At 42.6% G+C, this 16395-nt stretch overlaps 1 protein-coding gene across 7 annotated transcripts in view; it reads right to left on the bottom strand.

The window, feature by feature from the left end:
* The window catches only part of KCNT1 (potassium sodium-activated channel subfamily T member 1), a 102323-nt gene that overhangs the window by 25165 nt on the left and 60763 nt on the right, over positions 1-16395 (bottom strand). For 4 of the 7 annotated variants that reach the window (XM_070955474.1, XM_070955477.1, XM_070955475.1 and 1 more), the window contains 15 exons: positions 14971-15067; positions 14341-14400; positions 13337-13385; positions 13167-13226; positions 11539-11613; positions 11116-11199; positions 10203-10297; positions 9422-9602; positions 8718-8882; positions 8223-8359; positions 7209-7272; positions 5065-5173; positions 3046-3154; positions 1861-2010; positions 687-922 (listed from right to left, as the gene is read on the bottom strand). In XM_070955474.1, coding sequence (XP_070811575.1) covers positions 687-922; positions 1861-2010; positions 3046-3154; positions 5065-5173; positions 7209-7272; positions 8223-8359; positions 8718-8882; positions 9422-9602; positions 10203-10297; positions 11116-11199; positions 11539-11613; positions 13167-13226; positions 13337-13385; positions 14341-14400; positions 14971-15067 — 1671 coding nt within the window. The remainder of the gene's footprint in view (positions 1-686; positions 923-1860; positions 2011-3045; positions 3155-5064; positions 5174-7208; positions 7273-8222; positions 8360-8717; positions 8883-9421; positions 9603-10202; positions 10298-11115; positions 11200-11538; positions 11614-13166; positions 13227-13336; positions 13386-14340; positions 14401-14970; positions 15068-16395) is intronic. The other 3 variants (XM_070955478.1, XM_070955479.1, XM_070955480.1) reach the window with 2 other exon arrangements.

The raw sequence follows: 16395 nt of genomic DNA, 5'->3' as shown, positions 1-16395 counted from the left end.
CAGTTCCTTTAGTGACCGTCCAACGTTACCACGGCGCTGAAAAAAGGTGACTTAGCACCTTTTCCCCCCAGTTTTTCACAGTTACGACCATGATCGCATGATCAAAATTCAGAGTCTTGGCAACTGGTTCAGCATTTATGACCGTGGCAGTACTGTCCCAAGGTTGTGGGATCATTTTTGGCGACCTTCTGATGAGCCAAGTCAACGGGGGAAGCCAGATTCACTTAACGACCATGTTAAAATGGGTAGGGGGTCATGGGGAAGTGTTCTACAGAACAGGGGATGCTACAGAAAAATCTCAGTAGGGTTATGGTCTCCCTATTTTGTTTATTTTTTACTACCTTGTATCTTATCACTGGCACAAAAGAATGTCAGTTTTCCCTCGGGGGAAACTGATGAAGGAGACAACTGCTTTTGAAATTCTGAGGAATTTTGCAATGCACCTGTTGGGTGAAAGCAACCAGAACCGTCCATGGATGGTCTCAAACAGAAGCTTTATTGCTAGTTGCAAGAATCTCTCCAGATTGTTCCCCCATTCGTTTGGGAATGATCAGATAAAGGCGTCAGGGATTCTGTGCCACTTTCTACCATGTAAGGATTCTGAGCTCAACCCCTTCTTTATGCCTTCTCCAGCCTAGCTGGAGATTCCACCACGACACACTTGGAGAAAGTTAAGAGCGGCTCACCCATGCTAGCGATGATGCTGTGGACCGGCAACCTTGATGGTCCATCGTAGATTCCTTTGCCCATAAACAGCTTTTGTTTCTGCTTCTCTTCCTGCTTGAAGATGAAGGCGGAGTTCTCCTCCTTGGTGATGTTGATGTAGAAACACGTATCAGATGCGGTCATGATGTGTCGTGGTCCCGGGTTGAGAAGGATGCTCTTGTTCTCCTTTTTTACGCCCATCAAGCAAACACCGTACCTGAGAGGATAAAGGATCGAGATAAAACCGGTGGCAGAAAGGATCGAGATAAAACCGGTGGCGGCGACTTAAAATTGAACCTCGGTGTTGATGCTGGTAAGTAGGTGGGAATGCAGCAAGCAGCGTTAATTGGACAGATCTATTTCAATTTCAAAACTGCATTTCCATTATATGGTTCTCATGACAGCTAAAATCTGATCTCAAAGGACAAAGGGAAGTGTTAGCTGCAAGCAACTACAGCCACTCGTGAAGGATGCAAATCAACAGGATTATTGTGTTCTTCCAACAATACAATACTATATACTACGAATGTCTAATGTCTCTGTGTTATTAGGCATGTAGTAGGGCTATAGTAGGGACGCGGTGGGTCAGTGGCTAAGGCGCTGAGCTTGTCGATTGAAAGGTCGGCAGTTCAGCGGTTCAAATCCCTAGTGCCGCGTAATGGGGTGAGCTCCCGTGACTTGTCCCAGCTTCTGCCAACCTAGCAGTTCGAAAGCACGTAAAAAAATGCAAGTAGGAAAATAGGGACCACCTTTGGTGGGAAGAAAACAGCGTTCCGTGCGCCTTTGGGATTGAGTCATGCCGGCCACATGACCACGGAGATGTCTTCGGATAGCGCTGGCTCTTCGGCTTTGAAACAGAGATGAGCACTGCCCCCTAGAGTCGGGAATGACTAGTACAGATGTGCGAGGGGAAGCTTTACCTTTACCTTTAAGGGCAGAACTTCTATACACCATCTCCTGCACTCCAGAGGAATATTGGAGGAAGGTCCCAATTATTCCATGTGGAATAATTTTGCATAATCCCCAAAGGGTTTGGGTGGGCCTTGCAAAACAGAACTTGTGAAATGTTTCCCCTTCCCATATTCTTTTCAGATCTCCTCCTTGACAAACCCACCCAAAGACACAATTTAAATAAAATCTGGCTTTTCCGCTTACTTTTTGTGAGCATGGAAGGATGCATAGGTGAAGCTCTTTCCTTCATACTCCATGAAAAACTTGCTGTCACCCATGCGGATGTGGTAAACTTCATTGCCCGAGCAGCGCCCGTACATCCTTTGCCATTGTTCTGGGGACTCCTGGCCTTCTCTGGAAGTAAGAGCATAACAGATTTGGAAGGGAGCCTGGAGGTCTTCTAATTCAGGGGTCCCCAACCTTTTGGACCTCAGGGACCACTAAATTCATAATTTTAAATCCCATGGACCACTAATATGAACTGCCTAATGAGTGGCTGGGTGGGCGTGGCTAAGTGGTCATGTGACTGGGCGTGTGTGGTCACTCACGTCAAGGGGTGCCTTGCCAACCTCTACTTGCCCCTCCCCTCCCAGCCACTCCTTGTCTCCCCACCCGGGCTCCTTAGGGTCCCAACAGGAAGCAGTTGCTGGAGCTAAGCAGCCACAATGAGAAAGAGTTGGCAAAACAGCTCAGTTCAAATTGCATTTGACCGAGAAGGAGGCTCAGCAGAAGCACTTCACTGAGGACTAGCAGCACAGGCTTTCCAAGTAGAGGGAAGACCTGCAGGAGTGCAAGGCCAGATATCAGCGCCTGGAGGCTCAGCGGGCTGAGATGGTCAGCCAGTTCCAGACCATGATGCAGTCCCACTGGAACAAGGCTCTTCGCCACCAGCGGCGCTTCCCTCCAGCCTTCACCCAAAGCCCCACACCAGGAGGCTGAAGCAGACCCCGAGTCGGAATTTCTGCCCCCCTCCGACCCACACAAAAAGACCCCGAAGGGGGAGACTCTCTGCAGCAACACAAACGTTCATTGCACATATCCAGCCCAGGGGCCGTAGTCTGAAGACCCCTGATTTAGTGCAATATAAAAAATGCAAATAAGTTTCCTGCGGACCACCAAAATTTCAAATGTGTTATCAGCCATGAATCCCTTCGTGCTCACAAAATATCTAAATCCAGTCCATCTTTTGACAGTTATCTACCGCCAATTTGCTTAGTAGTTCAGAATCTTGTAGAGAGCTTCAGTTTGCAATAAACCGTTATAACTCGTTTGAACTTCCTGGATTTCCTGATTTCTCACGCTTGACATTCAACTTCTTTGACATGTCATGGTCAGATGTTGCCCCAGCTAGAAACTGACCGGCCCCGTCACAGTTTTTAAACTACTTACTGCCCTCTGGAGGTATGGACGAGAAGGGTAATAAGAGTAGAGGTAGCTGGGCAGACACAATTCAGGGCCAGCATGGCGAATTTGCACTCCTCTTCGCACACCACGTGATCTGAAATTTTAAAAAAAACAACAACAGGTCCTTTTATATTCTAAAGCATCGTTTTAAATTTCCAGCAGGATCCCTTGGACAAGTTGATTTGTGAGTACAATTTTTTTTTAAAAAAAAAGATCCCTTCGTCGCTTTCAAGGTGTGACACTTTTAAGGGTTTGCATTTTGTAAATTTTGACTTTGTTCTGACCCAGCTCCCTAAACATGACAAACCCTAACTCAAAGATTCCTTTATTAGGAGCGCCAGCAGCCCCGGCAAAAAGTTTCTCTTTCACCGCAGGCTAACAAGTCTGCCCAGCCTGCCACATTTATTCATCTCTGCCCCCTGCCTTTTATCCCCAGAGCTAGGGTGGGGCTTTGCTAGCAGTGGTGGCTCTTCCATCCCAAGGACCGGCCCATAGATTTCCACTGCTCTCCTCTCCTCTGCCTTCTGCACATCCACGCATCAGCCACCGAACCCAGCTGTTCCTCCTCCTCCTCATCAGCCATCTCCAGATCTGGGGGCTGTTGACTCTCCATCTGAGGGCTGATGGAGGGCCCAGGCTCTGCCTCTGTCTCTCTCTCTCTCTGCCAACTCCATTCCCTCTTCCCCCTCAGAGCTCTCAGGTTGCCTTGATGCTGACCAGGGGTGGGTGCTAATTTTTTTTACTACCGGTTCTGTGGGCGTGGCTTATTTTGTGGGTTTGGCTTGGAGGTCATGTGACTAGGTGGGCTAGCTGGTCAGAGTCATTTCTGGAAGGTCCTCACACTTACGACCAGTCCTCGCACTTACGACTTGACTCATTTGTTTGCTTTTAACACTGATCAGCTGTAGGATGGCCCTTTGAAGCCCAACGGCAAGAGTTTAAACAGTTTTTTCCCTCTAGTCATCAGCTGGGATTCAGGAGGCAGCAATAGATTGGGGCTGGGACCAAATAAAAGGTAAGAATAATGTGGGGGGGGGAGGGCGGGGGGAGAACCGGTTCGCCATATCGTCACCGCTACCGGCTCGGCCGAACCGGACCGAACCGGGAGGAACCCACCACTGATGCTGACCCTGACTCCCACACCTCCTCTGATTCAACTGCTGGAGGGGCTGGTGGCCGATGGGCCACAACTGACTTTTTTTCGTAAACCACTCTGTGTTTCTATAATAAACAGCAGTGGATGAATTAAAGAAGTGCCTTAAGAATGCTGTAAGAACAGCTGAAAAATATGATTACTTTCCTTTTGTTTTTCCTGGAGAGAAACTATGTCTCTTCTTATTTCCCCTCAAATGTATAAATTCAGAACTTGCGACTCTTTCCTGGGTATGTCTCCTCCACACCAAAAACTTCTAACCTTAATCCTGCCCATTCATCACTTTACATAGTCTATCAAAGAAACTGGAAAGTTTTTAATAGATCAGTTGCTCTTCTGCATTTTCGAATATCTGGCTGAATGATAAAGTTTGGTTTTATTTCACTTTATCTCAATTAAGTTGAGGGATGCCTTAACCATAAGCAATGCAGGGACCTCTTCTTTGATTCTGAGAGCTAAAAACAGACCTATCGCAAATTAAAAGTTTTAGGTAACTTTTAAAAATGAGCAAGAACGACAGACACAAAACAGAAAAATAAAGCCCGCGAGCGTGTAACCAAGGTAGTGTGTGCAAATGAAACAGCACAATAAATGTTCCAGAAAAATTAACTAGCTGTGTCTGAGACAATAAACTCTGTTTATATGTTTGCAGATGGCAAATCATTGTGTTTTCTTTTTATAGCCCAGTGGATAATCTGCTGGCTGGCGTTGATTAGAAAAGGAATGAAAACGCATTGTATATCATCCAGCCTTTCCCCATCTGCAGAATTTTGTTTTGTTTTGTTTTCCTGTTTTGAGTTGGATTTGTCCATCTTAACAACCATCAGACAGATGGGCAGAAAAGTTCCTACCTGCAAACTTGACATGGAATTTATTCTCCGGCTTCAGAATCTGAACATAGAGGGGGCAGTTGGGTGCAAAATCTTTCACTGCCCAAGCTCTTAGGATGGTTTGATGATCCTACGGAAGAAGGAGCACAAAGGTCCTGCTTAGAAATGGTCCCTGGTAGGTTTCATATTCTGTGCAGGAGCATTGTCATGGGAAGAAGTTTTTAAAAAGGTCCAAATTGTTAGAATCCGCCATTTCCAAGAGAATGTATAAGCAACCATTGGCTTGCCTTAAGCTAATATATTAATTGCTACGGCATTACTATAAGAATGGAATAGAACAGAACAGAATATGGGACGGGATGGGAGAGGATGGGATGGGAGGGGAGGGGAGGGGAGGGGAGGGGAGGGGAGAGGAGAGGAGAGGAGAGGAGAGGAGAGGAGAGAATAGAATAGAATAGAATAGAATAGAATAGAATAGAATAGAATATGGAATGGAATGGAATGGAATGGAATAGAATAGAATAGAATAGAATAGAATAGAATAGAATAGAATAGAATAGAATAGAATAGACTAGACTAGACTAGAATAGACTAGAATAGAATAGAATAGAATAGAATAGAATAGAATAGAATAGAATAGAATAGAATAGAATGTGGAATGGAAGAGTGGAATAGAATAGAATAGAATAGAATAGAATAGAATAGAATAGAATAGAATAGAATAGAAGAAGGAATGGAATGGAATGGAATGGAATGGAATGGAATGGAATGGAATAGAATAGAATAGAATAGAATAGAATAGAATAGAATAGAATAGAATAGAATAGAATGTGGAATGGAAGAATGGAATGGAATAGAATAGAATAGAATAGAGTAGAGAATAGAATAGAATAGAATAGAATAGAATAGAATAGAATAGAATAGAATAGAATGTGGAATGGAAGAATGGAATGGAATAGAATAGAATAGAATAGAGTAGAGAATAGAATAGAATAGAATAGAATAGAATAGAATAGAATAGAATAGAATAGAATGTGGAATGGAATGGAATAGAATAGAATAGAGTAGAGTAGAGTAGAATAGAATACTGTAGACTAGACTAGACTAAACTAGAATAGAATAGAATAGAATAGAATAGAATAGAATAGAATAGAATAGAATAGAATAGAATAGAATAGAATGTGGAATGGAATAGAATAGAGTAGAGTAGAGTAGAGTAGAGTAGAATAGAATACTGTAGACTAGACTAGACTAAACTAGACTAGACTAGACTAGACTAGACTAGACTAGACTAGACTAGACTAGACTAGACTAGACTAGAATAGAATAGAATAGAATAGAATAGAATAGAATAGAATAGAATAGAATAGAATGTGGAATGAAAGAGTGGAATAGAATAGAATAGAATAGAATAGAATAGAATAGAATAGAATAGAATAGAATAGAATAGAAGAAGGAATGGAATGGAATGGAATGGAATAGAATAGAATAGAATAGGATAGAATAGAATAGAATAGAATAGAATAGAATAGAATAGAATAGAATAGAATGTGGAATGGAAGAATGGAATAGAATAGAGTAGAGTAGAGTAGAGTAGAGTAGAGTAGAGAATAGAATAGAATAGAATAGAATAGAATAGAATAGAATAGACTAGAATAGAATAGAATAGAATAGAATGTGGAATGGAATGGAATGGATTGGAATAGAGTAGAGTAGAGTATAGTAGAATAGAATACTGTAGACTAGACTAGACTAGACTAGACTAGACTAGACTAGACTAGACTAGACTAGACTAGAATAGAATAGAATAGAATAGAATAGAATAGAATAGACTAGAATAGAATAGAATAGAATAGAATGTGGAATGGAATGGAATGGAATGGAATGGAATGGAATGGAATGGAATAGAGTAGAGTAGAATAGAATAGAATACTGTAGACTAGACTAGACTAGACTAGACTAGACTAGACTAGACTAGACTAGACTAGACTAGACTAGACAAGACTAGACTAGAATTGAATAGAATAGAATCATCTGAGAATTTCCTTCAGAGTTATAATTTTTGATGTTTCACAAATGTTGTCTGGGATGGGGAAAGAAGGAGGACGAAGCCCCTTTCCCCCTTCCTTGGCTTAATCATGTGGTCATTTCGTGTTGCGACTTACGGCAGCTGTGCGGTCCACCTCATTTCGGCTGCTCAGAATGAAGCAAGCTTCTCCGTTGTCCATCCTGCAAACATAAAATATTCCATTAACCTGACATCCTGGGAAGTTAAATTAGCAATGCACCTGGGAAGGGGAAACCATATTTAAAAGTGAGAAATTTGTGAAGTGAGTTTTGTCTCGCCACGTTAGCGAAGCTGCTGCAGTTGTTAAACGGGTACCACAATTGTTGAGTTGGCTGGTCAGGAGGTCATAGAAAGGGAATCATGTGAGCCTGGGACATAAATATGAACCAGTCGCCAAGCATCTGAGTGTAAATCACGTGACCATGGTGAGGCTGCGACGGTCATAAGTGTGTAAAGTGGTCCTAAGTCACTTTTTTCAATCTATATATATAAAAGCCAAATACCACTCACTCATCACAAAATCTCTAGAATTGTAAAGTCTACAAACTTGAAATTTGGCATGTATGTTCCTCTTAGCTTCTAGGTGCTCGCTAAGAAAGGATTTTTCAAAATAACCATCAGATCATTAGTATTTCATATACAGTACTATATTCACATGCTCTGATGCTAAGGAGCTAGACTTTTTACTCTCCCTGCCCACCTGAAAAGAACTCTGTTCCAACTGCCAGTTGTCTTATATTCACACGCTCTATTGCTATTCCTTCCCTAAACTGGATGTGGGTGCCGCCAGTGTGTGACTCATCTGGCCTGTAGGCTGGGACACTCCACTCCTCCTCCACCTCTGTTCCAACTGCCAGTTGCCTTATACTAACACGCTCTGATGCTATGGTGTTATACATTCTACATTACGTTTCAGGCTTTAACTGTCAATTTATCACGCCCAATTACATAGTTTCATAGCAAATCACGGGTGTCCAGATAGTGCTGTTATAACTTCAAAATCTCACTCAGTGAAGTCCAGTGTTAATGGACTTTGTTTTACCTCTCTCAAACTCCAGTGAAAGAAGGCAACTTGTTTGAACAGAAACCAGCTTTCCCGTTTCCAACTCACTTTGCTCTCATGAGATCCTGATCCTTCAAGGCAGATCCCTGGAGGTAGATCACCCGCTGGGACCACAATGGGATCTGAAGCACACGGCGCACCTGAATATCCATTTCTGTAGGGCAAAGGATGACCACGTAGTAATCCTGGAAAGTATGTAAATGAAGACTCAATCATCCAGGATGAAAGTATCTAAACAAGGTTAAACTGGATGAAAGTTTATTAAACTGAGATGTTTTGCTACTCAACCAAGCAGTAAAAATGAACATTTTTGGTTAGGCATGGAGTCAGAGTGTTTTCATTTTGACTGAAGAAGTTACTACAATGAGTAACGAGAAACATCTCAGTTTAATAAACTTTGGTCCGGTTGCCATGATTTAACTTCGTTTAGATAGGGAAAGGGAAAGGGAAAAGCAGAATCTTTGAACTACCTTAGCTTCCCACTCATGAAGAAATTTGATTTTCTAAGCCTGCCTCCCGATAGAGACCCAACCCAACCTTCACCTGCAGCCTTGGATGAGCGTAGAACTCGTTGAGGAAATCCATCAGCAGATCTATCTTAAGGGAGCTGACACAAAGCACAACATGCTTCTCCGTCTGAGCTCGATGGCGGCTGTAATTTCCTCCTGACTTCTGCCGCTCCATCCACAGGTACACCAGCTCTTCAAACTGTAGGCAAAAAAACAAGCAAGCAGATCTTCTCCAAGGGTCTGTAATTTGGGCAGAGGGCACTTGGTGGTTAAAAGTTATCCTTGATGGAGAAAGACCAGGGATCTGGGCAGACTGCCTTTGGTGGTTAAGGATTCTCCTTGATGGAGAAAGTTCAGGGATTTGGGCAAGCTGTCTTTGATGGTTAAAGGTTCTCCTTGATGGAGAAAGATCAGAGATCTGGGTAGAGTTCCCTTGGTGGTTAAAGGTTCTCCTTGATGGAGAAAGATCAGGGATCTGGGCAGTGTGCCCTTGGTGGATTCTCCTTGATGGAGAAAGATCTCCCACCACCAGCTCAGGAGGTGATGGAGATCTGATCAGAGATCATACTATTATGGATGGAAGGAGGGAGGGATATATATATATATCTTTTGATGGACTCCCAACTCTTTTTGCTTTGATCTACCAAGTTTAACTCCTGTACTGCTCTCAGTCCAAAAGCCCCTCTTACTTATGGCTCATCCCATCCATATCGTAAACCCCAGAGAGTCATACCTTACCTGCAGCGGCAAGACCACAAGGGCCACGCATATCATGATCACCACCAGTAGCTGAGAAGGCCAGATCTTGGGGGTCACGTCTCCATAGCCGACGGTTGAGAAGGTGACGATGCAAAAATAAAAGGACTTGAAGAGCGAGAGGTTCTCACCAGCTCTTTCCAAATGCTGGATGCCACAGGTTCTAGATCACAGGAGAGGAAAGATGAGATTCTAGTAGTAAAACCAGGTTTTTATTGTAAAACTCATGCTTTCATGTTTCCTTTTACAGTATTGAATAGCAACACCTTTTATTGGGCTGGATGGCCATCAGCCAACGTTCTTGAGTCATTTTTGAAACGGGGAAAAAGGAGCTAATAATTAATATTGCTTCAGTTGGGATGTGGTCAATGAACTAATATTTTGGTAACTTTCTACACTTCCGACTATAGAAGAGAATATTTGTAGCTCAGGACTGAACTGTGAGGTCCTTGGTGCTCTCTGAGCTTGGTGGTTTTCTTGCAGACGTTTCATGACCCAACTAGGAAAGATCTAGTCAACAATCAACATGGAATTGTTGACATTTGTTTCAAATCGTTGGCTTGATCTGCTTTCCATCTGATTTGGAAAATTCAAATGATGCGATAAATGGGCTTAGTCTGATTTTCCCAATTGATGTGGACAGACATTAGATTAGGTCAATTTGATTTTTTTCTGAAAATCAAATGCCACCGATTGGATCGCGTCCCCTTCAAGTCAAATCTCCTGTAGTGTTAGGCACGAAGGGGACAGCCAAAGAACTTACCCAGTGAAAACAAGACAAAGCAGGGTGCAAATTAAAATGAGCACTTGGTTGAACATGGCAGACTGAGTCCGTTGTATTGCTCGATGCAAGTCATTCTGGAAAGAAGGAAGGAAGGAAGGAAGGAAGGAAGGAAGGAAGGAAGGAAGGGGAAGACGAAAGGGAAGGGGGAAGGGAAGGGAAAAGAGAATGAAAGAGGGAAGGGAGGGAAGGGAAAGGAAGAAGGGAAGGGAAGGGAAGGGAAGGGAAGGGAAGGGAAGGGAAGGGAAGGAAAGGAAAGGAAAGGAAAGGAAAGGAAAGGAAAGGAAAGGAAAGGAAAGGAAAGGAAAGGAAAGGAAAGGAAAGAAGGAAAGGAAAGGAAAGGAAAGGAAAGGAAAGGAAAGGAAAGGAAAGGAAAGGAAAGGAAAGGAAAGGAAAGGAAAGGAAAGGAAAGGAAAGGAAAGGAAAGGAAAGGAAAGGAAAGGAAAGGAAAGGAAAGGAAAGGAAAGGAAAGGAAAGGAAAGGAAAGGAAAGGAAAGGAAAGGAAAGGAAGGAAAGGAAAGGAAAGGAGGGAAGAAGAAAGGTAGGGAAAGAGAAGGAAATGAAAGGAAAGAGAGAAGGAAGGGAAGGAAAGGAAGTTCAGTTTGTACTTCATTCCAGCTTGTGGTTCAGCTGTCATAGACACAAAATCCTTGCTTTCGCATGGTATGTGACCCAAACCATTATGTTGTGACCCAAACCATATTATGGTTTATTTACATTAGATGTAGCATTCTTTCTAAACCCAACCATTGCATTCTGTTAATCCAGATGTAGAATTTAGCAAGCCGTATCAGTCCATTGTAGGTGTATCATCGCAACAAAGCGGGGATATGCAAGACACCTTCCCCAAACTTTTCATGCAGAAAAGGCATTTTCGTTTCTACCATCTACTTACTATCATGTTCTCCAAAGCATACTTCGCCAACCAGCAATTCAAGAACACGGGAATGAATAAATTCCGTAGAGGTGGCCAAAATATCTAAAAAAAACAAACAAAAAATACCCAGCCAAAAGAACCTGGTTATGTTTGCTAGAAAATGTCTTTTCTCTTGAGCTAGGCTTCTTTCCCACTAACTACATGGAGACATCTGTAGAATTCCCAAGGCAAGAATATAGTACATAAATGGTTTGCCATGCTGCTAACTAGATTCTTACAAAGCCCACATATATTCTGAGTTGGCTGCTGTTAGTATAGCCCATTTGCACCCGCACTCTTTCCAAAACTGTATTTTCAGTAAAGGGAAGCGATTGTCTTAAACAATGGGCTCCACCGTCGGAAGATAACAGAAATTCTCGTTTTCAGTTAGTCAAAACGTACCGTGATAATAAAGGGCACGGTGTTGATCATTTCAAGGATGAACGAAACACGAAAGATTTGCTCGCAAATGTTACCCTAGAGGAAGAAACAGAGTTGGATACAGGCTAAGCTATGGAAGATTAAATCTTCGTTACCTCCATGATCATAATAGATTGCATCCAGAGGTGGTATTCAGCCGGTTCGGATTGGTTCACCCGAACCGGTTGCGGAAATCGCGGGTGGGCGATTACCTGGCTCTATCCCATCCTATTTAGGAGTGTTTTTGAAGCCAGCACATGTGTGGAAGGCAGACATGCGCACGAACCGGGCACATCCACGCCTGGGGTGGGTTCTACTTACCTTTACTCCCAGTTCGCAATAGGACCGCGCGCACAGAAACTTCCTGATGACATCCGGGTTAGTGAGCAGAGCCTCCCGCCAGTTTTACTACCGGTTCTTGTGAACCAGTCCGAACCGGGGGCAACCCACCACTAGTGCACGCACATAGTGAGCGTACGCACGCAGGGCGAACCGGTAGTAACATAATGTGAAACCCACTGCTGATTGCATCGTTGAAGATTAATAATAATAACTTTATTGTCATTTTACATGTATACACAGTATACCCATACAACGAAATTCACTTAACATCCAAAGACCGGATCCAACACACATAACAATCCCCAAACACACCCCTACCCACCACAACTTCCCCACCCCTAAAACCACCCAAACATCCACACAACAGACCAAGTAATGCTGTCCAACAGCTCACTGATGGTGACCCTTTAATTCCTTGTTGAGTGCAATTATAGCTCTGGGATAAAAAAACTATTCAGAAGACGTGTGGTCCGAGTTTTAATTGTTCTGTATCTTCTGCCAGAAGGCAACAGTCCAAAAAGATTGTAAGCAGGATGGGATGAGTCTCTGAGATTGGGACAGCCTATGAGTCAACTAGGTAAGCAAACAAATAACTCCCTTTCAGATGTTCTAGGTGAACATTTTCAGTCCTGCTACCTCCAGGAGCATCAACCTACAGTCCCTTATTATCCATCCCCAGCACCAACACTGGTTGTGATAGATGAAACTCCAACCCATCTATTCTGTTTTTATTAGATATCTAGCAATACAAGAAGGATGAGACTTAGACAGATCTGGAGAACATCAAGTTGGAGATGAAACTCCAACCCATCTCTTCTGGTTTTATTAGATGTCTAACAATAGAAAAAAGGATGAGAATTATACTGAAATAGATCTGGAGAACATCAAGTTGGGGATGAAATCTCCAGACCATCTGTTCTGTATTAGACCTCTAATACAGCTGTATAATTAGGAGGAGATACTCAAATAGATCTGGAGAACCTCAAGTTCTAGAAAAGCCAACATGAGCTGTATAAAACTGGATGAGTGGAGGACTTCCAGGCATTAGAACCAAAAATGAAACATGGACTTATTTTCTGGGACTAGTGAAAGTGTACTAGAATTGGGGAACACAAGTTGGGTTTATCTTGGCATTCCCACTGAACCCGGCAAACATCTTCAAATCAATTCACCATCGAGGTTGTCAGATCCATAACCACTTATAGAAAACACTTCCCCCCTCCCGTCTGCTTGCAGGCCAAAACATGTCCCTTAATCTTCTTTCTTACCTTATAGCTGAGGTAGATCAGAAGCATAGTCTCAAGAAAGCTAATGATGGCTACGCTGACCTGAAAGGAGAAGAAGACAGAAAGATAGGGAAGAAGTAACCAGGATGGGAGAGGAATAAGACGCTATAAATTTTGTAAGATCCAGCACCACCAACACACATCACACTTACTTGTATTGCCCACAACGGCTTGTTTCGATCCACCCACAAAATGGGAGCCCTGTAGAGAATATTTACAGAATAAAGCTCAACCACAACCAGAACAAGACTTAATCAGGAAACAAGAAACAGGCCGGATCAAAAAATAGCGTGTCATTCAAATTTTGCAATTCTCCAATGTCCTTGATCACCATCTTCTTTTAAGGACCCCATAATCCCTTGCGGGGTGGAGTCTGGGCAACCGAATGGAGCTGAGTGATTACTGGCTGGATGCCCTTCCTATTGCCAATGCGGAGTTATATTCAGCAGATACATTCTCACTGTGCCCAGAAAGAGAAATATCTGCCTCTACCTAGGATCGAACTCACACCTACAACCAGGTGTAGGGCAAGAGCTACACCTCTAGGCCACCACACCACTCCTCCAATGATCTTGATTCAGGCTATAAAATATACATCAAAACATGCTGCAAAATAGATATAGCTGGACTAGTTAATAGGGTGCCTAAAACTGCCAGTGCATCCATGAATATTTTCTTGTATTGATGAGGTCCCCTCGCCTATGTTATCTCCTTCTCCTTCTTCTAAAAGAGACAATTCCCGTTGCAAACTAAGGCACCATCTAGAATCTATTTCCAAGGGGCATTTAAAAGTCTTCATGGGTATAAATAAAATAGGTGGAGACCACAAGCCAGGTTTTCCCTAGAGAGAAGCCCACCTACCCAGAAAAGAAAAGAAAAAAAAATCAAAGGTAAGATGAAGATGGGATAGAGTGTCTTGGACCTTGGAGGAGACATCAAGGAGAAACATCATCATATAAGGGCAAAGGAGGTGGACCAACAAATGTGTTTGTCCAGTGTTTTGATGTTCTTTTGTTTTTTAATAGATTTCTATTTTAGCAGCCTGCCTTCTAGAAGATGGTTGTTTTCACTGCTTGATTTCACCCAGAAATTAAACTGGCTCCTTGTTAAACTGAAGCTCAACAACAACCTTCAGAAAAGCTGCCAACCCCTTTACCAGTTGATTTCTGATGATGATTGATTGAAGGAGGAGTAGATGCGTTTCTCACATTCCCAGCTGAATGGAAAGGAAAGAAGGGGCGTTTTAGAAGCAAAATTCAATCAAAGTAAATGGCTGATATACTAAAAAATGAATATTACTGTATTTTTCGGAGTATGAGATGCACCTTTTTACCCCCCAAAAGAGGGTGAAAATCTGGGTGCATTTTATAGTCCAAATGTAGCCCCACCCAGCCTCTGAAACTTCATCAAATGTAATCCCTTAATTCAGGTTAAGAGTCAGGACGACTGGATGGAGCTGAGCATTTACTGGACGGATGCCCTTCCTGATGCCTATATGGAGTTTGCAGCAGATATTTTTTTACTATGCGATTCATCGAATCAAACTAACTTTCTGAATCAGACTGATGACTGATTGATATGCTTTGGTCATCTGAGTCAGATGTTTCCCAATTTATTTATTTATTTATTTATTATAAAAAAAAGATTCAACAAAATTATCTCCATTTTCCCAAATCTTTCTGAATCAGACTGACAATCCAAATCCAATGGGTGCCCTTCCCTCCCCTTATCTGTAGAAATCTAAGCGATATCACGATTGCCACTGTTGTAAATGAGAATTTCTCACCATCCTATCTGTTTTGGGTCATCCAGCAGAACGCGGACAATATAAAGAAGGCAAGTGAGAAGCTTGAGTGAGAAGTTAAACAGACGTATCCTCAGGCCTGATGTAAAGAGAATAGATCAACGTTATTAGGCAAATCACAACAGCAATAATAACTTAAAAGCAGCACCAATAAAATAAGAGCAGCTCGGTGGAAAAATCCCTGCACCTAGGGAATCCTGATCCTGCCAGCCCATGACACCACCATAGCAATTTTAGGATTGTAACCACTATTTTCATTAACCATGAAGTCAAACTTGACTTCTGGTGTCTTCATGGAAGCACTTTCCAAGTAAATTTGTGGGCAACAGAATGAAAGCTTGTCTAGTCGATGTGTTTTGCTAGAGTAGAGTAGAGTAGAGTAGAGTAGAGTAGAGTAGAGTAGAGTAGAGTGTAGGGAGTAGAAGAGAGTAGAGTAGAGAAGAGGGTAGGGTAGGGTAGGGTAGGGTAGGGTAGGGTAGGGTAGGGTAGGGTAGGGTAGAAGAGAAGAGAAGAGAAGAGAAGAGAAGAGAAGAGAAGAGAAGAGAAGAGAAGAGAAGAGAAGAGAAGAGAAGAGAAGAGAATGACAGAGTTGGAAGGGACCTTGGAGGTCTTCTAGTCCAACCCCCTGCTCAGGCAGGAAACCCTATACCATTTCAGACAAATGATTGTCCAATCTCTTCTTAAAAACTTCCAGTGTTGGAGCATTTACAACTTCTGGAGGCAAGTTGTTCCACTGGTTAATTATTCTAACTGTCAGGAAATTTCTCCTTAGTTCTAGGATTAGTTTCCATCTGTTGCTTCTTGTCCAGCCTTCAGGTGCTTTGGAGAACAGGTTGACCCCTTCTTCTTTGTCTCTGTCTTCTTCTGAGTTGTTCTAGCCTCCCAGCTTAGCTCACTCTTCCTTCCAAATTCAATTTCTGCTTATCATATCCAATTTAGGCAAGATTGCATGCAACAGCCAAACAGCTTCCTTGGCGGAAGAGATGGAGAACAAGTCAACGAATCGAAGAAAATTTAAAAAATAACCACAATAGGGTTGCAAGACACAAAATCACAAGGAAAAGTTGAACTCAAAAGATGACAAGGAAAAGTTGAACTCATAGTAGAGGCAGGCCCTTCAATCAGGAATTCCCCAAAGATATAGGGGAAATCAACACCTATATACACATTTATTTATATATATATATAATATATATATAGAGGGATGCAGTGGCTCAGTGGCTAAGACACTGAGCTTGTCGATTGAAAGGTTGGCAGTTCAGCACTTCGAATCTCTAGTGCCGCATAATGGGATGAACTCCCGTGACTTGTCCCAGCTTCTGCCAACCTAGCAGTTCGAAAGCACGTAAAAAAATGCAAGTAGAAAAATAGGGACCACCTTTAGTGGGAAGATAACAGCGTTCCGTG

Source organism: Pituophis catenifer, unplaced genomic scaffold, assembly GCF_029215685.1.
Source record: "Pituophis catenifer annectens isolate HBS135680 unplaced genomic scaffold, rPitCat1.0.hap2 SCAF_17, whole genome shotgun sequence".
Classification (NCBI taxonomy): domain Eukaryota; kingdom Metazoa; phylum Chordata; class Lepidosauria; order Squamata; family Colubridae; genus Pituophis; species Pituophis catenifer.
This window is presented reverse-complemented; position numbering and strand designations above follow the sequence as displayed.